General features: G+C 35.8%; 1 protein-coding gene across 1 annotated transcript; it reads left to right on the top strand.

Annotated features, from left to right (window-relative positions):
• LOC18771980 (probable N-acetyltransferase HLS1) lies at nucleotides 14,823-17,766 on the top strand. Its single transcript, XM_007208550.2, has 3 exons — nucleotides 14,823-15,884; nucleotides 16,038-16,258; nucleotides 16,388-17,766. Exons 1-3 carry the CDS (start codon nucleotides 15,690-15,692, stop codon nucleotides 17,250-17,252), a joined length of 1,281 nt encoding a protein of 426 aa, XP_007208612.1. The 5' UTR covers nucleotides 14,823-15,689; the 3' UTR covers nucleotides 17,253-17,766.

The following is a 21,252-nucleotide window of genomic DNA, read 5'->3' as shown; positions in this document are numbered from 1 at the left end:
AATGATCAAAACCATTAAGTTAGTTTGCTTGCCTTTCATTTCATTGTATTTTTTTGTTTTGTTTAATAAATTAGTGGTAATTCATGTATTTTATTTTATTAGTTGTATTGATTTTCTTTTAGTGAATAAAGAAAATATTCAACAAAATTCCTTTTTATTCAAAACATTCCATACATAAAAAGCAAACCACAATCAAAGCATAAAAAATAAACAAACCACAAACAAAGCATTGAAACAACAAAGCATAACTAAAAATACAACATAAACATAATAAATTAAAAAAAACATCTCCACTTCACTTCATTTACCTTCATTGCCTTTCACCGCCCATAAATGCTCCATCAAGTCAATTTGACGTCGTTCATGAATATACGACGATTGCATCTCCATGTAGCGATCAATCATACGGGGCATGAAACTACCATCCCTAACCAACAGTTCATGCTGCACTGGTTCTCCATTTGGCCCCATGGGTTTTCATAAATTGTGTCAAGGCCGTGTTCATGGGATCTGGTTCATATACTTCATCAGCATCGTAATCATACTCATCCTCCACAATCATGTTATGGAGGATGATGCATGTCATCATTATGCTCCTAAGCACCTCCACATCAAATAAACGCGTCGTGCCCCTAATAATAGCACACCGAGCTTGGAGGATACCAAAGCACCTCTCCACATCTTTTCTGTAACTTTCTTGATAGACAACAAATAATTTTTGCTTCGGGGATCGGGAATGTGGAATTGATTTCACAAATGTGGTCCACCTTGAGTAGATGCCGTCAGCTAGATAATACCCATTATGGTAGACGGTATTGTTGATTTCATAGGTGATATTCGGGGCTTCACCTATCAAAACATCATTGAACACCAGGGATTGACCCAGGACGTTCAAGTCGTTTTGAGATCCGGCAAATCTGAAGAAGGCGTGCCAAACCCATGTATCGAATCCAACAACGGCTTCAAGGATGATACTTTTTTGCCCTTTCCTATTTTCATAATCTCTTTGCCAAGCAGTTGGGCAATTCTTCCATTGCCAGTGCATGCAGTCAATGCTACCAATCATTCCAGGAAATCCTCGAGAATCGGCTTTTTTGTAGAAACCGTTGCAGGTCCCTGGGCGTAGGTCTGCGTAGGTAGTCCCTGGTGTACAGAGTTTCCACTGCATCACAAAATCGACTTTATTGAATAAATGGGGTTGCATTCTATATCTCGCTCGAAAATGAACATCAGAGTACAGAGAATGTGGGATAAAATAATCTTCCAGAAGATTCTTACCTCGAGAATGTCTATGTTTGTCCACATTCGGGCCACGGCCTTCTCTTCAACCACTACGGCTCTGGTTTTCTTCATCAAGCAAAGCCACTGCTATGCCAAGTTGCTCATCTAGTTCTCTATGCACCATTTTGCTTGCAGCTTGTCTACGCATTCTTTCTCTAATTTCTCGCTCTTGCCTCTCCAAAACCTCTTGCATGTTTACCATTGAGAATGCAGAATGAAATCTAAAATATGAGAAATGAAAATGTAGAGAAGATTTGGTGTGGGAGGTGTGAGTTAGAAAAATTTAGGCAGATAGAGATGACACGTGGTGCAATTTTAGAGGTTGAAAATTTTATCTGAATTTTAAAATTTATCTGAAATTTGAAACCGAAAATCTTATCCGATATGTATAGTATTGACATGTCGGAACCCAAAATTCTTATCCGAAAATATTATCAAAATTAATTGTTTAAGTAAAAAAAGTTGTGAAAAAAATAAAAAAAAAGAATAGTATTTGCCATGGCAAAGGACAACTGTTGGAAACACACATTGCTTTTTGCAAGGGCAGCCACTATTCCCCCCCCCCCTTGCCATGACAAGGGGCAAACTTCTGAAAGTGCTCTGAGCCCCTTGGGCTAATGGTTCTCTTTCGGCTTCTGCTTTGGCGTTGGTCTCCTTCTGTAACCAAATAAGAAAATTTCATTCAAAAGATTTGATTTTTTGTTGTAAAAAAAATATATATTTCTCAAATAGTTAGAAGATGAAGGAAGCATGACGTCATCTGAATTAGAACATGTTCGAATAATCGAACTAATTAACTGACTTTTTTTTTGTTGTCAAAATTAGGAAGGAGACGGAGTTTTCGTGTGCACACACTATCAATGTGTTATGAGTATTTGACCCTAATACTAGTGGTTTATAAACCAAAACTCTTTTTCACTGAGCTAAACTCGTTGGCAAAACTAATTAACTTACTTGAGATTGGCAAAATTCGTTGGCGAAACCATTTGGAGCGAATGTTTGTCGAAATGCCTAAACAAGGCTATGCAAGCAAATATCTGTTACCAGGTAGTATAGGCTAATTTATTTTTCCTTTTCTAGAGCTTATCTTCTTCTAAGAAGAAAAAACAATAAATGAAAAGTTGTCAATGATAGAAAGCTTTTTGCAAGAGACTCAGAAGATCCCTCTTAGATGCATTTACGAAAAGTTGTTATGTACATATTAAACTGTCATATTCTCGTTGTATGTATTAAACCGTTATTTTTTTGCTTGTACATATTCAAGGGTCACTTAGTCGTTCTTACATATTAAATCATCACTTCGCCATTAAATTTCGTAAAAAACTCTGTTAGTTTGCTGATGTGTCACATGTATTTAAAATATAATATATATTTTTAAATAATTTAAAATTCATAAAATTTATAAAAGAAAACTAAAATTTTATGAATTTTAAATGAAAAAAAAAATTTGTAGGGACTATTTGTGATAGGTGCATGAACCTCAGGGATGTTTTGTGATATATATATGCCATGTCAGCAAACTAACGGAGTTTTTTATAGAACCTAACGGCAGGGACTATTTGTCATCACACATACTAACCTTGAGGACCACAAATAACAAAAAAAAAACATTAAGGATGCAATATGATAGTTTCGTAAACCTTAGGGACGTTTTGTGATAGTAAGCCTATGTTATAATATTAATACAGGTAGACGAAATGTTTATAATTAGAAGTACTTAAGGTATGTTATTAATAATTTACATGTGTTATAACATGGATGAAGTTAATTGGTCTAGCCTAGTGAAAAAGGGCATTGATTTGCTGACCATAGCACTATTTTGCTATCCCCGGAAAATAAAGCTATGACATGTAGAAAAGTTGTCACGCATGTCATAACGTGATTGTTTGGGAATAGCAAAACAATGATATCCCTTTCATGCAAATGTTTCTTATTTGTGAGAAACCCCCTCTTCTTGCAATTTACACTATTAATTATATTAAAAATATAAAACATAGATGAATTGGTAAAACCATATAACCATATCACGATGTCACTTATACATGCTTTCTTCTTTTTCTTTTACTTTTTTCCATTGCCTCTTACCTGGTATAAACTAGTAAGCTTTTTAGGCATTAACCGAAAAAAAAGAGTCCTATAAAACGACCTAGTCTCCTACATATAATGCAAAGTTGCTACAGATAGAGAGAATTCTTTGTAACAGAAACATCGATGACCTTATTAAAGATTAAACGGATCCATGAAAATTCTCAAAGATTGAAAAATGGTTTGTAAAAACTTGGAACATCCAAATTCATTACGCAGGCAACATAAATGTTCATCCTTGTCAATGAGCGAAGCAATCAAATCGCTTCCCTGAAATCCTTGAAGAGATAGCAAACAGGTTTGAAGATTTCCTAAAAACATCCTGTTGACCAACACTTAAGAACAAAATTGCACATGCTAATCCACTACCTTTTGTTACTAGATTGCCATTATGTAGTTATTATAGCTACATGTATTTATTGCAATTAGTTATGTTTGCGTATGCATTCGTTTTGGTTGTGGGATTCGACAGATAGATATACTTAAATTTATTTGATACGTGTAGTTTGTGAAATTCGACAGATAAATATACTTAAATTTATTTGATACATGTGTTTTACAGATGATTACACATAGTTTAAAATATTTTTCATTTTCTTTAGTTTATGTCATAATTATTGAATATATGTATATATTTCTTGTTAATTTATTTATCATATAATAGGTGATCTGTCTAGTCAACTTCGGTTACATATTTTAGTTCACCAACTGAAAGGGGAGGAAAAGGTATATATTTCTCCTATCAATTTTAGAAGATAATTTGGTCAAACTTGAAAGAGAAAGGGCAAAACAAAGAGAAGGGAGATGATCATTGATCCTGAAAGACAAAGATCCCCCCTCCCCACCAATTAGTAAGAGAAAGTGAAAGTGAAAGGACATCATCATCTCTAACCCAAATTTAGATTGAAGGGCATGGTGTCCTTAGTTTGATGGGTCCTGGTGCCCTTTCCCAGAACTTCCAACCCAAAAGAAAAGAAAAAAAAGTAGAAAATAGAAAATGCAAGCCTTTGTTAGATTGCCTTTCTGTCATCACTTCCCCCTACTCTCCCTTCCTAAAACTGTTTCTAGGGCTTTGGGGTCCTCCAACCCACCCACAAATCCACCAACCTAAGGGATATGTCCCAATGTTTTCCAAAGGATAATATATATATATATATCTCTCTTCCCCAATTGAAAATTACTGTTCCACACTTTTGACCACAATGGGGGTGTAATGCACTCACTTTGATTGAGGGTGGGGATGTGCAACATAATAATTGGAGACAAGGTTAAGACATAAAACTTAAGCTTAACTAAGCTAATGAAACATTTAGCATATAATCCGATATTGGGAAATGGTATAGAGGGGACCATACACCACCAGCCTTACAACTCATGCTCACACCATAATCTATCAATTTTCTAATTTGGTGTGAATTTATTTTTCGTATTTTCAGATGATACCCAATATTACATGACATTATTAGGGAATAAGCAACACACCAAACCATTTTAAAAAGAAGAGAAAAAGTTGGTTTTGGTTTTCCCTTTGAATTAGGTCAAAGTATTATAGAGACTTAGAAGTTGGAATTACAAGGCAATGTCGCTAATTGTCTGTTCATCTGGTAATTTTATAATACATGTAAAAGGAAAATACTAGGGTCCAAGTGAGTCTACGTTTCATTATAAAAAATTTAGTTAGGTATATAATTGTTGTTTAGCATAAATATACTGTGCCAAGGTCAATGACTGGTTGGACACTTGGGTAAAATCCACATGAAACCTTACAAAAAATGTGGTAACAAAGATACCCATGATTGGATTGGATGTAAAAATTCTATCTACTCCTTTTGTTTCTTTTGGATAGAATAACTATATGTTTTGGTGAGGAGGAAAAAAATAAACCCAATTGCATCTACCCATCATATAATGATACATCCATTCCATACCCTCTATCTCCATACAGTTATTCTCCTCTATGGACATTCGCACATTATTGTCAACAAGTATAATATTATATATATATATATTCATGCATGCATGGAACGGATCATGATGGGTCTTGAATCTTGATGATGATGTGCAAGAGGCTTCTGAATTTGTTCTTATCCAGATTCAGAAATAGCCAAGATAGGTCTGTCTCATGTTCCATGCTTACCGTTTCAGTACGTTTTGTTTTGTTTCTGTCTGGTTTTGTTTTTGTTATAAGAGCTCAGCTGTATTATCCAGAAACAGCCATATATATATATATATCACGACTTTGGGGTGATGCAGAGACTCCTATCTATCGATCCCACACTTGGATTCATATGTAAAAAAATTGTTATTCTTTAGATAAAACTTTGACCCTCTTGCTCTTTAGTGAAACAAAGGAAGACAACAATAGCTGTCACTTGGCAGTGTGCAGTAATTTATAATTAATTTACCACTCAAGTCTGAAGAAGGGTAAGTTTTTTTTTTTGTTTCTGCGTTACTGTGTGCTTGTCAAAATGAGCCCTCTATATCCAGCTGTAGCATGTTTTGATTGGACCGACTGGGACAAAGATGAAAATCCAACGCAGTTGTTTTAATTGCATGAGGTTGGCAAAAACAACTGCATTCAATGCTTTTTTTGTTTTTCTGCTGTTATTTGTCTAAGATGCTTCCAGCGTTTGGACGAAGGTTAATTTGTAAATAATAATGAAACCAGATCTACACTAGGTAAATGATGGTGGGAGTAAAGGAACTTTAATGCAGCGAAACCATGGCTATTATGAAGATCATCATTACAAGACGCTCATAGTTTGAAGAAGGGAGAAGATAAAGCATTGGCTGGTACATTATTTTTTGTTTTTCTAGACAAACTAGCACACAAATATTTATGTTCCCAAATTGTAAAACTGAATCGTATATATTATGGACAAATGTTACCAATGTATTAAGTATTGTAAATTGATTTCCGGTACTAACCAAACACTCGTTTGAAAAACTAGATTTGATTTGCATCTTCATCCAATTAACTAATAATGTCTTGATTAGTATATTCAATCAAGGTCCTTAGTTGTCTTTATCTTGTCAAGTGCATTGACTCAGGCTTCCTGGCAGAGTGAACAAATTATAAGAGATTTGATTGTTTTTTGTTTGGGACAGAGGTTGGGACAGAATGAAAGGTCTTGTCAAAGCATGAGGATCATCAGATATATATCGTATATATAAGAGAGAGAGAGAGAGAGAGAGATGGGTGATGGGGCAAAGGCACGTCTGAGTGAGAAGGGGACATGGTGCATAATCTTGGGGATTCGTCTGAGCCTGGGCCGCACCCTAGTGTCGGACTCTTACCATACAAATGCCCAAAACCATACAAATAAAAACAACTGCAAGAAATGACAGCTCCTCCAAATACGTCTCCCCAGCAGTTCAATTTCAAATTCTCCATCTGATCTACCCATTTTACAGCCCCATCAAATCTCACCCCTATCTCTCTGCCCTAATTGTCTCCCGCCTCTGCCATATACACCCCCAACATTCAAAGCTGTAAACTCAAGCAAATGGACATGGCTCTACTCTATGGCAGTATAGCACATTTTTCAAATGGAAATAATTTGGCTTCATAAGACAAAATAATAGGGTAAACTGACAACACTACTTTAAACAAAAACAAAAGTAAAAAAATTATTTTATGAGCTTCTATATATATGGCATCCATCTGATCATCACATTCACATGAATTCATATGGAGCAAGACATGTATAAGCTGGTCATACCACGTAATCATCATATACTCATTTCCTTCTTATACAAGAGTTTCATATATCTTAAATTTTAGTTGCTATATGGGTTTTTTTTATTAAAGAAAATCCATATTGGGTTTATGATTAAACAGATCATATTAGGTCATCATGGGGGGGGGGGGGGGGGGGGGGGGGGGGGTAGAAGCAGAAGGGTCAAGCCTCTAGCTTGCATGTCACCGACCCGAAAAACATGTTACGAGAAGGGAACAAGGGTCTGTTTAAGGTGGCTCAAATGGCTATAAAAAAAATTAGCATTTTGGTGTAACTTTTAGACCAGGAAAATCCAGCTTTGCCGGGGTCAATTTAAGGTCTCGATGCCAAAGAAACCTTGGCAGGTTGACTAAGATTGAGTGAGCCTGTCCAAGAACTAACCCAAATGATCATGGCCACCACCACCTTGCCTTTTTTTATTCACACAAGTTATCAACCTCAGAATAATAAAACGAAGAGGCCATGCCATCAGTGAGTGAGAAGCTGCATGGCAAGGGCACGGCTGTTTTCCTCGAGCCACACTCTCCACTTACTAATTATTTTATCTAATCCAAAAAGATTAAACCTAAAGCCTCAAGGGTCAACTTCAAATTCTACTTTCCAACTGTCCTAATTAGTTTTTAATTAACCCCTAATGACAACTTTGCTATTTGGTCGTTTTCCATTGGGGCAAAAGACAATTTGCTTGATCATCGAGGAGAACATGTTTGCCTAGTTGTACCAATTTTATATGCACCTAGGCCTTCAAAATTTTGACACGATTTCGTCCCTCTCGGTCTGGATTTCCCCATGTGATGTCCAAGATGAGACATGACCTAATTCTGCTAGGACGTGTTCGGCACCGGCCCTACATGTATTATGTATATATGATTATGGAGTAAAAAGGCCTGTACGGAGCCGAAGATTGATGACAATGGAAGGGAACAAGATCCCTAAACACAAATGTTTTCGATGCAATTGTCGTGGCATTTGTCCCTAACTGTTTTCTTTTCTCCATTTATTTTATCATCTAGGGTGAAACATGTAAACATGATACGTGTCGCAGACCCATGTTCTTCTTTTTGACCAGCCCAATAAGATATTAACTAATGCAAACTGATTTTGTAGTTTGCGCATGAGAGCCATGAGGAAGGGGAACGGCATATAATCTCTTCAAACAACAATGTGGTCCTGCATATGCCCTACCTAGCTACCTAGCCAACTCTTGTTTTGATTTCTTATTGTTATTCTTTTCAAGGGCTTTATAGTTGATTGGCCAAAAAAGGCTTAATCAATGGACAAATTGGGGCTATAATATGCAACAAAAGCCAAAAACTTCGCACGAATCATGTGTTCATATTTGTATCATACATATATAATATGCTCATGATCATCTCTTTCATCATGGGGATCAATTTTATCGAGATCGGATCGAAGCTTAATTCGTGTTTATTTACTAATAAATTAGATTCTGAATAAAATCTTTGGTAAAAGACATTAATCCTCTGAAAAAGAATTATTCTAAAGATTGGTACTTAGTCAATAATTAAAAGTCCTAATACTTTTTATTAGGATAAAAATCATTTCAAATATTGCCCATGATTCCCAATATTCCAATAGAGGCTCCATAATCGCATTGACAGAATAATATGGTGGATAGATGTACGTAGTTGGATTCTTAGGATCACCCTTAGTTAAGCTACAATAGATAATTTAATGAAGATTAAGAGAATCCCGTCATCATCATGGGTTATTTACATCATTGTCACTTTATTCTAATCCCATATATATACAATGTTTTTCAAAGTATGTACATGTAATATGCTTCTTCTATTTTGACCAGAAATCATTTGAAAATAAATAAATAAATAAACAAGCATTTTAAATCTTTTAAGCTACAAATCTTATGTGTGGTTAGTTGACCATATTTTATGGATGTAGATTAATATTCTTCACTTCACGGATGAGTCTACCATCGTTGATCTCGTCAAACTTTTATAAATTAATCATCATCGATCGTTCATTATTTCATTATTGTTAGTCTTTTTTATATAATAATTCTAACGGAAATTGGTCGTTTATGTCACTAATTGTACCGCAAAATATTGCATTTATTGTATATATAATAATAATAATTATTATTATTTGAAAAACTCACACACACTACACAGATATTAGGACTCGAATTCAAAATTTTTACTAGATAAACAATTGCTCCGAACCACTACACTAGTGATTATTAAAAATTAGATGATAGCTAGAATACCAAATTTGGAATCTTTGACAAGATAGACAAGATTAGAAGAACAGAAGGAAGACCCCATTGAAGTAGAACACAATATATAAGTAGAGCGTACTTGATGTGGATTCTTTCTTTACAAGCAAAATTGCTAGATATCTTTCTTTAGCTTTTAGAAGAATCGATGACGTCGAGTGCAAAAAATGGACTGACTATAATAAAATGGAACTTTTGTGGCTGTTTTTTTGGTTCTTTCAAATGTTATTTGTATATATCGACAATGTAGATCACTATCCTAACTACATCAACTACTATTCAAATTTAACATAATATCATAATGAAGCAAATAATCCTTGTCCGGCCAAATTAACCATATACGTGCAAGTGCTTCACGTCATCCAATATAATTAGGTGTGTTTAACTCAGTTTAGTCCGTCAATTTAGACTAATCTACCCCACAGATATTTCAACTGGACCCACAAAAAGTAGGGTCCCACTACATCTTAATCTAATACCTATGTATCTGTATGTCTCTTTATATAGCATATCAATCATATATACATTGTTATATGCAAGCCCCCTCCCCAACTTAGACCAAAAATGTCTTTATATGTCTAATATAATTTAATCTAGTGTACAAAATAATGTGTCTAAAAAATGCCTCGCGTGCCTATTATAAAAAAATGCCTCAATTATTTTAGCCCATTATCAGAAAAGTGAAAACAAATCAAATTTACACTATTCTTTTGTGCCCCCACTTCAACTTCTCCTTTCAAAACCCAAAAGAAAATTTATTTTAATAAAACATTAAAAACTTTATGTGTAGCTATATATATACAGCAAAAGGCAGAGAATAGTAAAACAATGAAAATACTAAAAAATGTCATTAGTTAATGCAAATATTAAGAATTGAAATTATTAATTAAATGGGGATAATATGATAAATTCACACTTTTTCATATTTAAAAAATTAAAATTAAAAGAAAATTCAGATAATGAATCAATATTTTTATAAAACACAACTACTGTTATAAAACTAGAGGGAGAAAATGTAGAGAGAAGTGATATGCTAAAGACAAAGTTTCACCATGTTTATTCTTTTCTTAATCTTTGGTAGAACCACCTATTTATAGGCTTATAAGATAGAAGATTGAATACCATCATTTACAATATACTTATAGGTTACAAGTACTAATTACAAATACTTAGTGCATAGGTTACATAAAATCCAACGGTGGAATATTAAGAGGTATGGTGGTCATCCACCAACTCATGCATTTATAACACTCCCCCTTGGATGTCCACCATACAATGACATTGTTTCCTCATTAAAAACCTTGCTTGGAAAACCCAGTGGGACAAAACCAAAGCGAAGGGAAAAAGAGTGAAACTTTCTTCTGAATCATTGATATGGTGTTGGATGAGCTTATATTGCCTCGTTAAAACCTTGCTAGGAAAAACCCAGTGGGACAAAAACCTAGTCGAAGGGAAAAAGAGTACAACGTGCATCTGCCTTGAATGTAGTAGAATTGGGATGCTCCCCCTGATTAATATCTCTCCTTCTCTGATTTGAGCAATACAAGCAACATTGTCTTCATACATGATCATCTATCACACTATTCAACCTGCTTTTCACTTTTCAAATGATTGAAATCTTTAGGAGTATCAACAACTAATTTAGTAGTTAGAATATGTTACAACAATATCCAATTTGAATTCAAAATACTCAAACTCTTAGTGTTAACTCTTAATTAAGAATATTGTGGTACTTTATATCCTTCAAGAGGTTGCTTCTTCCGATATATCTCAAATATTTCATGAGCTTGCGGATTTCCATGTACCATATAGTCTTAATAAATATGCATTTAACACATACTATAAGTTCTGCGTTAAAGTAACAACCACACTTATAGAAATGTGGATGCATTTACGATGAGATTGGAGACTAAAACCACATGTCTCTCCCAGGAAACCTTATGTCATATTAGTGATCTTATTTCACTTCACAAACACCAATTCGTAACCTTCATACTGAGCATTTGTAATTTGGTGTTTGAGTTATAGGTTCAATATCCAACTCTTCTTATTTAGTGATAAATGGAATTGCCTATTTTCATTTTTGGCCAATCACTTAACTTGTCGACATTCATGAAACGTGATTTAATATAATCATAGCCCTTGATGATTGTAGTAGCTATTAATAAACCAAATGTATCATCAATTTGTGATCCCACAATTCTTATGTGCATGCACATGCATAATTTATAATCATCTCATTACTTTGGGGTACCAATGCCTCTTCAGGGGCTTATGTTGTCACTTATGGGACAAACATCTCTTTTACAATGAATTATTTAGAATATGTGGATCATAACCTCCTATAGAGCGTTATTTTTTATAGGGCTTGAATTTTTCAAATAATCTCCATTTCTGAGGAGTTAAGTCTTTAGAACCTATATTTCTGACATGCTTCAGGCATGCATTATATATATAGTCACCATGTTAATGGATTGTGATACGAGAATATCAATCCATGTTAGCATATGTACAACTTATATATGCATTATCTTGATGAGACAAAAGCGAATTGAGTCAACACTATTTCACGACGTTCTTTAGGAATTGTCATTTCTCCCCCTAACGGCGGGAAAATTGTCTCAAAATGTAGGAAAATAAACTCACAGTCGTTATCAAATATGTGACCATTTTAGTAGGCACATTCAGTAAAACTGGTGAAGTGATCCATAATTAGATGTTGTATAGGCTCACAAATATCCCCTTGAATTATTTCAGGAAAGATGGCTCAAAGTCAATTTTTGACTGAGATGATCTTATGACAACTTTTATTTGTGAGCGTTCTTTGTAATGATATTGTTGGACAAGACAATAATTTGAGTCTTTAAACGATGTCCTTACAAATTTATAAAAATCTTACGCATCATTGTGGGACATGGATTGCCAAGATAGTCATGTCACAACATAAAAGTTATTCGGTCAATGAACTTCTAGTTCATGACATCATAATCTTCAACTATAATAGTTGTGTAATATTGGGGCCTCAAGAACTTTTGGTTCATAACATCATAAACTTCCTACCCACAAAAGAAAGTACGAAGTTTCTCCAATAGACGCATCTGGCTATCAATATTGGGGCGGTAATACAAAACATTACCATTGTAAAACGAGATTAATTAATAACCTAACATAAATAAAATATAATATAATAAAATAAGTAAAGTGGTATAAACAAGGAATAAAATAAATCAATTAAAGATTATGAAATTCCAAGATAATCCAATATTAATGTGGATTCAATATGTAGATAAAACTACAAGTTTAAGAATTGGATTTCCAACCAATTCAGGTTCATATAGGCACAAATAAGTAATGAACTTCAAGTTCATATATAGTATTAAGATCCATGAAAAACTATGAACTTCAGGTTCATATCAATATATATTCGAAACTTCAGGTACGAATACGTAGATCTAAATAAATTGAATTAATAGTTGTGCTTTGAACTTCATACTCAAATCGATGTATATGCACTCGAAACTTCTGGTTCAAGTTCTTGACATATGTAGGCCTCATGGAATTCTGATTTTGATTAATACAAAATCGAGGAGTTTTATGTCCTTATGTGCTCTTTAAATTCGCGGAACTTCACGCCCTCAATTATTTGGAATCAAAGAACTTCAAGTTCTGATTCAATCAAAAGGACTCTATATCCTAATCTAGTTATATGATGAGGATCACGGAACTTCGGGCCCCTGATCTTTTTTATAATTCAAACTCATCATAATAATTAAGATCATACTTAAAATTAAATAAACAAACAAATAAAAATAAAAACATGGCATTATATTCATGTGTAATAAGAATAAGAATTTTTTTCTTAAACAAGCATGATGAAGTCTGATGGTGAGTACAAAGAAACTCTATACCATGTGATGACTCTAGCTCATATAAGAAGAAAGAAAATTCAGAGAAAGAAAACATACCAAGAGCAATGTCGTGCTGATAACGTGTTATAAAACTAGAGGGAGAAAATGTAGAGAGAAGTGATATGCTAAAGACAAAGTTTCACCATGTTTATTCTTTTCTTAATCTTTGGTAGAACCACCTATTTATAGGCTTACAAGATAGAAGATTGAATACCATCATTTACAATATACCTATAGGTTACAAGTACTAATTACAAATACTTAGTGCATAGGTTACATAAAATCCAACGGTGGAATATTAAGAGGTATGGTGGTCATCCACCAACTCATGCATTTACAACAACTACCTATTATTTTTTTAATTATAAAATAAATTTAAAATTTTTTAAAAAAAACCTTTCACAAGTACGGAAGCGCATGTAGAGAAGCAAGTTATTAACTTATAATTATACCAAGGTTTTAATTTTAAGAGAAAAAAAAATGATTGAACTGCCCAATTAATATTAATTTGTACGTCCAATTTATGGTGACGTGTCTACTTCCTTTGAATTACCCAATCATTGTCGAAACCGTTTTATTTTTGCATGCAATTAAATGCTCGCTGCGGATTAAAGTGGCAGCACTTCCGTGCTCCGGCGGTCCATCGTCCACGATGCACACTCCACGAAAAAGGGAACCGACGGTTGAGATTTGACCGTTGATGCTTCGCATTTTCAAATCAACTCAAAGTCTATTTTTCAGTATAGCCTCTACGGGTTTATCAATTAGCATCAACGTAGGCTTCCCATCGAGTATAGTAGGACTGCGCGCCTGCGCTGCTTAGCTGTCCGTGAATCACACAATCGTGGCCGTCCATATGGATTGATGATGATGATCGAGAAACGCCACGCTATCAGTTGTTAAAGCTAAATCCTCTTTTGTAGGGGCCGTAGCATAGCACTCACTCACTTCTCACACTCAGACTCGGACGCATCAGTAGGCATCAGTCAACTATTAAAATCGACGGCCGAGAATCCAGGGAGTTGCCTTCCAAAAAGAACGGCATCCGTTGCACCACGTCGTCGAGTTTGTGTTAGAAAAAAAAAACAAGGAATATCTAAAAGCTATTCATCCCATTGGTCATGGCCTCATTAACATAGCATGACTATACCAACACATTTACTTGTGGGTTAATGTGAGTTTAGCGAGTTGGTCAATGCAATACGTTCTTGTTCGAGTTTAGAGAATTTTAAAATATTGCTCTTGTTAAAAAATTAAAAAGTAAAATCATTATTTTCCACATGTCAAATGGTATAATGACGATGATGATGGTCATGCATGATGGATAGATGGATAGGGAAAGAGAGGGGCGGGGGACTAAAATTTAAAAGGATAATGATTAGAAATGGAGTAATGATGGAGCGCCTCCCTCGGTGTAAATGATTAAAACCCAAAAATAATAAAAACCCACTCTATGACTGCGCGCAGCCATAGCCGTCATTTCCTGTATTTTCCTTTGCTTTTCGTTATGATTTCTATTTTGCGTATTTATAATTAACTTAAACTCATTATTATTATTTATTTGTATAGTAGTGCTAGTGTTGGAAAGAGAGTGAAAAAGCTAAATAGACAGGGACAGAAGAGAAAAGGGATAAAAGAAAAAACACATAAAATAGGTAGCAAGCAAGCAGCAAGCACCGAATTAAATAAAGGTTGCTGGGTTTTTGTCACTAAAATTAACTGAATGAATAAGAGAAATAAAATAAAAAAGAAGGTGGGGGGATTCTAGAGAGAGAGAGAGAGAGAGAGAGGAAAAGGAAAAGCCCAAAAATCAGGTATTTAAAGTGGGGCAGAAGGGCACTTGCTGTATCTCTGCAATGATGATCTACTCACCACCTAAATGAGAAAAGGAGACGAACGAACAAGCGCACACCCTTAAAACGCCTCTCTCTCTCTCTCTCTCTCCAAGAAGTTCCATCCCAATCCCAACCATTACCCCCAACCTTTCGTTTTTTTAATTTCTGATTTTTATAAAAGAATTTGGGGGTTTTGGGGTTTTTGATTTGGAGCTGGCTGGGGCCCGCTTCAGCCTCCGGCCTATATATGGTTCTGTTATGATGTGCTGAGAAGCAAAACGTGAGCTGTGAGGCCCTCTCTCTCCTTGATTTTCTCCATTTTCGAAGCTTCAGCTCAGCTTTTCTTGCTTACATCTCACGTTATGCCTCCACCTCACTCGCTCCTCCACTCTATGTTGCGCCCTTGAAAAAACCCCAGCCCTCCTCCTTTATATATACACCCTCAAACCCAGAAGAAAACACCAACCCTTTTTGTTCTCTGCTGGGTTTTCTGAGCAGTCCGCGACGTTTTGTTAGGTACACCCACGTAGAGGAAACCGATATATATATATATATACATATATATATATAAACACACACATACAATATGGTAGAGGATCATAGCAGGAGGGTTAATAATATAGTGGTGTTGAGAGAGTTCGACCCGAGCAAGGACTGTGAAGGGGTTGAAGAAGTCGAGAGGAGATGTGAGGTGGGTCCCGGCGGTGAGCTCTCCCTCTTCACCGACCTCCTCGGCGACCCAATTTGTAGAGTTCGTCACTCTCCTGCCTATCTCATGTTGGTAAGTAAATAATAATCACCCATATTAACGTGGGTTTTATTTAATATTTGATTTTTTGATGTCCCTTTTCAAAAACAATTTTTTATTTTTGGGTATGTACGAATAATAATATTTGATGGTCGTTTTGTTTTGGATATGTGATTATTTTTGTAGGTGGCTGAGCAGGTGGGGGAGGAACAAGAGGAGAAACAGGTAGTGGGAATGATTAGGGGTTGCATCAAAACCGTTACATGTGGCAAGAAGCTCTCCAGAAATGGCAAAAACGTTACCCATCACAACAAAAACGATGACGTACTCGACGACACACTCAAGCCGCTCCCGGTTTACACCAAGCTGGCTTACATCTTAGGCCTCCGCGTCTCTCCTTCTCACAGGTAAATAATATCCCAACACACCCACCTTTTCATCATCCCACCCAACACACACCCAATAAAATTAAAGTTTTTATTTTTTGATATTTTTCATGTAATAAAGTTATTTATTTATTTTAATTACTTGTACAGGAGGATGGGAATAGGGTTAAAGCTGGTGCACAGAGTGGAGGAGTGGTTCAGAGAAAACGGAGCTGAATATTCGTACATGGCCACAGATAACGACAACAAACCCTCCATAAACCTCTTCACCGACAAATGCGGCTACTCCAAGTTCCGTACGCCCGCCATCCTCGTCAACCCGGTCTTCGCCCACCGGGTCAAGCTTTCCTCCGGCGTCCACGTCATCAAGCTCTCTCCCTCCGACGCCGAGTCCCTCTACCGCCGCCGATTCGCCACCACCGAGTTCTTCCCCCGCGACATTGACGCCGTCCTCAACAACCGCCTCTCCCTCGGCACCTTCCTCGCCGTGCCACGTGGCACCTTCACCGCTGGAAACTGGCCCGGGTCGGATCAGTTCCTGGCCGACCCGCCCGAGTCCTGGGCCGTCCTCAGCGTCTGGAACTGCAAGGACGCCTACACCCTCGAGGTCCGCGGCGCATCGCGCGTGAAGCGGACCCTCGCGAAGACGACGAGGATCGTGGATCGGGCCCTACCGTGGCTGCGGCTGCCGTCGGTGCCGGAGCTGTTCAGGCCTTTCGGGTTCCACTTCCTGTACGGGCTAGGAGGGTCCGGCCCACGCGCGGAAAAGTTCGTGAAGGCGCTCTGCGACCACGCGCACAACCTGGCGAAGGAGCGCGGGTGCGGGGTGGTGGCGACGGAGGTGTCGAGCCGCGAGCCGCTGAGATTAGGAATTCCTCACTGGAAGAGGCTATCGTGCGACGAGGACTTGTGGTGCATCAAACGGCTCGGGGAAGACTACAGTGACGGCTCTGTCGGTGACTGGACCAAAGCGCCACCTGGGATGTCCATTTTTGTCGACCCCAGAGAGTTCTAATAACGCAAAGAATCCAAATTAACTTCTTCTTTTTTTTGGTTCTTTTTAAATTTTAACTTTTTCTATTTTGGGTTTTAAATTTTGGGCCTGCCTGACCCTTGTGGGTAGACTAAGCAAATGTTGGGGTGGGAACAGAGGAAAAAAGAAGATATGGGTTTTTTTTTTAGTTGTAAAAGGGAATATCCAAAAAAACCCCCCTCCAACTTTTTCCTTTTCTTTTTTTCTTTTTTTGGGTTAGCCATGTAACTTTTTGTAAATGGATGTGGCTTTTTAGATCCTCTTCTAGCCAAACGCAGCCTTTGGTTTCATGTGGGGTTCCTTATCTATCTTTTACCAACTTTTAAAAAAAAAAAACACACAAAGGGTTCTCTATGATCTCGAAATCAGATTGAGGAAATCTTGGCTTGCGTGACACTCACTGTGTTATTATGTAATGAGAATATCCCTTTATAAAATTATGCATGCAAAAAAGCTCAACCCAAAATCACTTTTGGGGGGCCATATAGTAATGGTACCATATCATTTGTCCTTGATTTGATTATATGCTATATTAGCTCTAGGAGAGAAGGGGGGAGAAGCCTTTTTCCTCAATTCACTTTTTGGTTAATTAGGTTCTTATGATTTTGCATCTTTCTAGTTAAGGGGGTAGTGGGAATATTTTTTTTTTATATATATATAAAAATATGCTTGAAATGGACTAGACTCGGGCTCGGCTGTAAAATGATGAGGGGTAAATTCGTCTCTTTGGCATTTCTAGGATGTGCTACTAATTTCACACATTCATGTTTAGTACTAGCATACTCTTTTTGTGGATGAACTTTCAACTTTTGTGGTTCGGTGGTGTCGGGGGATTCTTCTTTCTTTCTTTTTGGCTTGTCGGTTGTTAATTTTTTTTTTTTTTTTTTTTTTGATATGATGATGATGAAATTGATGGGCGATTTTGGCTTTTAGCTTCTATGTGGGTTTCGCATTATATATATTTGCACTGAAAAGATGATAACGAGTGGTATAAAGTTTTCACTTCGGAGTTGATGTTCCCACTATTTTTTTGTCCAATTATACTTTTTTTTGTTGTAAATTATATATTTTTATTCTTTTTTTATTCACTTACATGTTCTCTTGTATGTTATAATAATAAATATTTATAATAATTTCGATGTTATAATAACAAATATTTATAATAAAAAAAGAGTATAAGTGAACAAATCAGCACCTTTCATTTTTAGTTTTATTTATTTATTCTTTTGTTGCTTTCTTGTTCATTTTCTTTTCTCCATAGGAGCATTAAGCAGCAGCCTTCGCTTTCTCTCCTCGTTATGGTGCTTCTGATTTGGACTTTGGGACAATTTGGTGGGTGCATATCATGCCTTGGATTGTGACATTTTTTATATAAAAATTATGAAATATCTCTCTCTCTCTCTCTATATATATTAAAAATAAACAAGTACAAAAATAGGGATAGAGAGATGTTCCATTGTGCATTGATGGGTTACGTGGCCTTTTCTCTAGCAATAGCAAAAAAGATGACAAAAAGCTTTTGCATGAAAAGTGATGGTATTATCCTTGAATATATCAATATGAATATGAATATAATAATGGCACGCATGCCCCCAGTGTTTGTTAGCAAGTGCTTCAAGATAGCTCGGGGCTAATATATTTTAATTTGATTTACTCTCTCTTTTGGGGTCCGACTATGTGACGAGTATAAATATTGTTGTTGTTGTTGTTGTTGGTCCACTATCAACATATTTAATAGTATTGTGTCTTTTTGTTTGTTTGATTTCTTTTTCTGATGGTGATTTCAAGTGTAACCCTACATGCGATTATTCATTTAGAGGGAGACAAATAATTAAACGTATTGGGCAGTGAAGAATCTATGAAAATTGAAATGGGAGATGGGTGAGAGAGAGAGAGAGAGAGAGAGAGAGAGAGAGAGAGAGAGAGGTGTTGCATGCAATGAGTGCCATCAAATGAGTCTTGTGGCCTTCACGGGGTTTATGCTATCAAGATCATATGATTTATGAGGTGATGAGGAGGAGGGTTGGATTGGTTGAATGACAAATTTATGTGAATGTGTTAATTAGGTCAAACATCTATATTTAAACTGCATTCTGAATAAAGATATATATAATTAACCAAAAGGTTAAACCATTTGGTAGTGGATCATATTTAACCATTGTGAGTATCTTTTTTATAAACACTTACCCTCACGTTTAAGCCCTAATTAAAATGAACTAGCTATGAAGAAAGTGATTGTTGACACCCAAAAGTATGGCCTCAAAAATATATCGAGGAGGCAAATCAAAACCAAATCACGATGGATATAAATCATAAACGAACATAATCCAAAAGCTTAAGCATGTCCATATTCGTATCAAACCAATATAAGTTGTATGTACATTTGTAGTAGTTTTTGTTTATGTATGTCTACTCGCACGCATATATAATGCATCTTAATGATATAATAGAATTCCTGACAAAGTAAAAATATAATTACATATTAACGAGATTAATTATTTTAGGATTATCAACCAACACTCAGTAAAGTTTGAATTAGGTAAGTTGGATTGAAAATGTTAGGCAAAGTTCTAATCAACCAAGGTTGTTTTGATTGATAGATGTTAAACTTAAACCTAATTGTAATAAAGTAAGATATCTAGGCGGAAGCTCTCACTATCCAATTCTAGTCTTTTAAGTGTAGCAGGAAAAAGATTTTGAAAAGGAAAAAGGCATGCAGCTGCTGCCTGCCTACCTACATATCGAAAAGGCTAGGAAAGAGATTGAGCAGGTGAGAGTTGCTTTTGTCAAGTCATTCTTGGGTTGACCCCATATTTTATTTCTTGGTGTGGTTTTGTTTATGTGTAGGTGTGAAGACAGTGATAAAGAAATTACCAGTGGAAAATATGGTAAAAAAAAAATTGGTCGGCTTAGTGTAGCCTTATCTTTGCTGGTCTTCTTGGCAAGTCAATGGCCGAACGGCTAAAGTCTTTTTAGTTTATGTTAGGTGGAATACAAAATGAAAGACTGGTCAGAAGAGCATCTTCTTTTGAGGTGTTCCACTTTCTTAAATGGATTTTGCTTTATTTATTTATGTTTTTTTTTTCTTTCGAATCCCACAAATATTAGGGAAGATGATAAAAACCTACATTGACTAATTGCTTGCCTAACTCCTAATCATAAGAATATTTTTGGATTCTTATGTTAAGATAAATGTTCCCTTGTATAGTCGGACACCATCTTGCCGAACTCCTAATCATAAGAAGATTTTTGGATTCTTATGTTAGGATAAATGTTTTCCTTGACATATAGTCTAACATATAATGTTGTTTGGCTAACAATTTGAATCATTTGGTTAGATGATTTTTTATATACTAAATTTACAATTTAAATTAACAACCTCCCAGTATACCATGTCAAATATATGATAAGAGAACATTATTCTTATGTTAAATTAATCGACAACTTTCGTTACTATGTTAGAAGGAGTTTTAAGTTTTTAGGTTCAATGGTCCCTTAACTTTGACCCGATTTGCGTTTGGGTTCCTCAATTTCCAAAATCATTCACGTGGTCCTTCAACTTTAGTTTTATTATGACAAATGGTCATGTCGTAAGTTTTGTTAACCTTTTTTGTTAAATGCAAGGGCAAAATGGTATTTTTGTATTATTTTTAATTTTGAATATTCCAACAAAGCCATGGACAACCTTCACCCGACACTGAGCCAATTAACCCACCACTCCGGCCACAACTAATGGCGCTCCCATAACCCACACCCCCATCCAAACCATATAGGCAGTAGGTTTTTTAGTTTTTATTTTTATTTTGTGGGTGAAAGGAATATTCAGATGGTGGAAATTATTTATAAATAAAAAAAATCATTTTGTCCTTGTATTTAATAAAAAAAATAACAAAATTGACGGCATGACCATTAATCTTAACAAAAGTGAAGTTAAAGGACCACGAGAACGATTTTAAAAATTGAGCGACCAAAATGTGAATCG

This window comes from Prunus persica, chromosome G6 (assembly GCF_000346465.2).
Source record: "Prunus persica cultivar Lovell chromosome G6, Prunus_persica_NCBIv2, whole genome shotgun sequence".
Classification (NCBI taxonomy): domain Eukaryota; kingdom Viridiplantae; phylum Streptophyta; class Magnoliopsida; order Rosales; family Rosaceae; genus Prunus; species Prunus persica.
The sequence above is the reverse complement of the archived record's forward strand: the minus strand, read 5'-3'. Positions and strand labels throughout refer to the sequence as shown.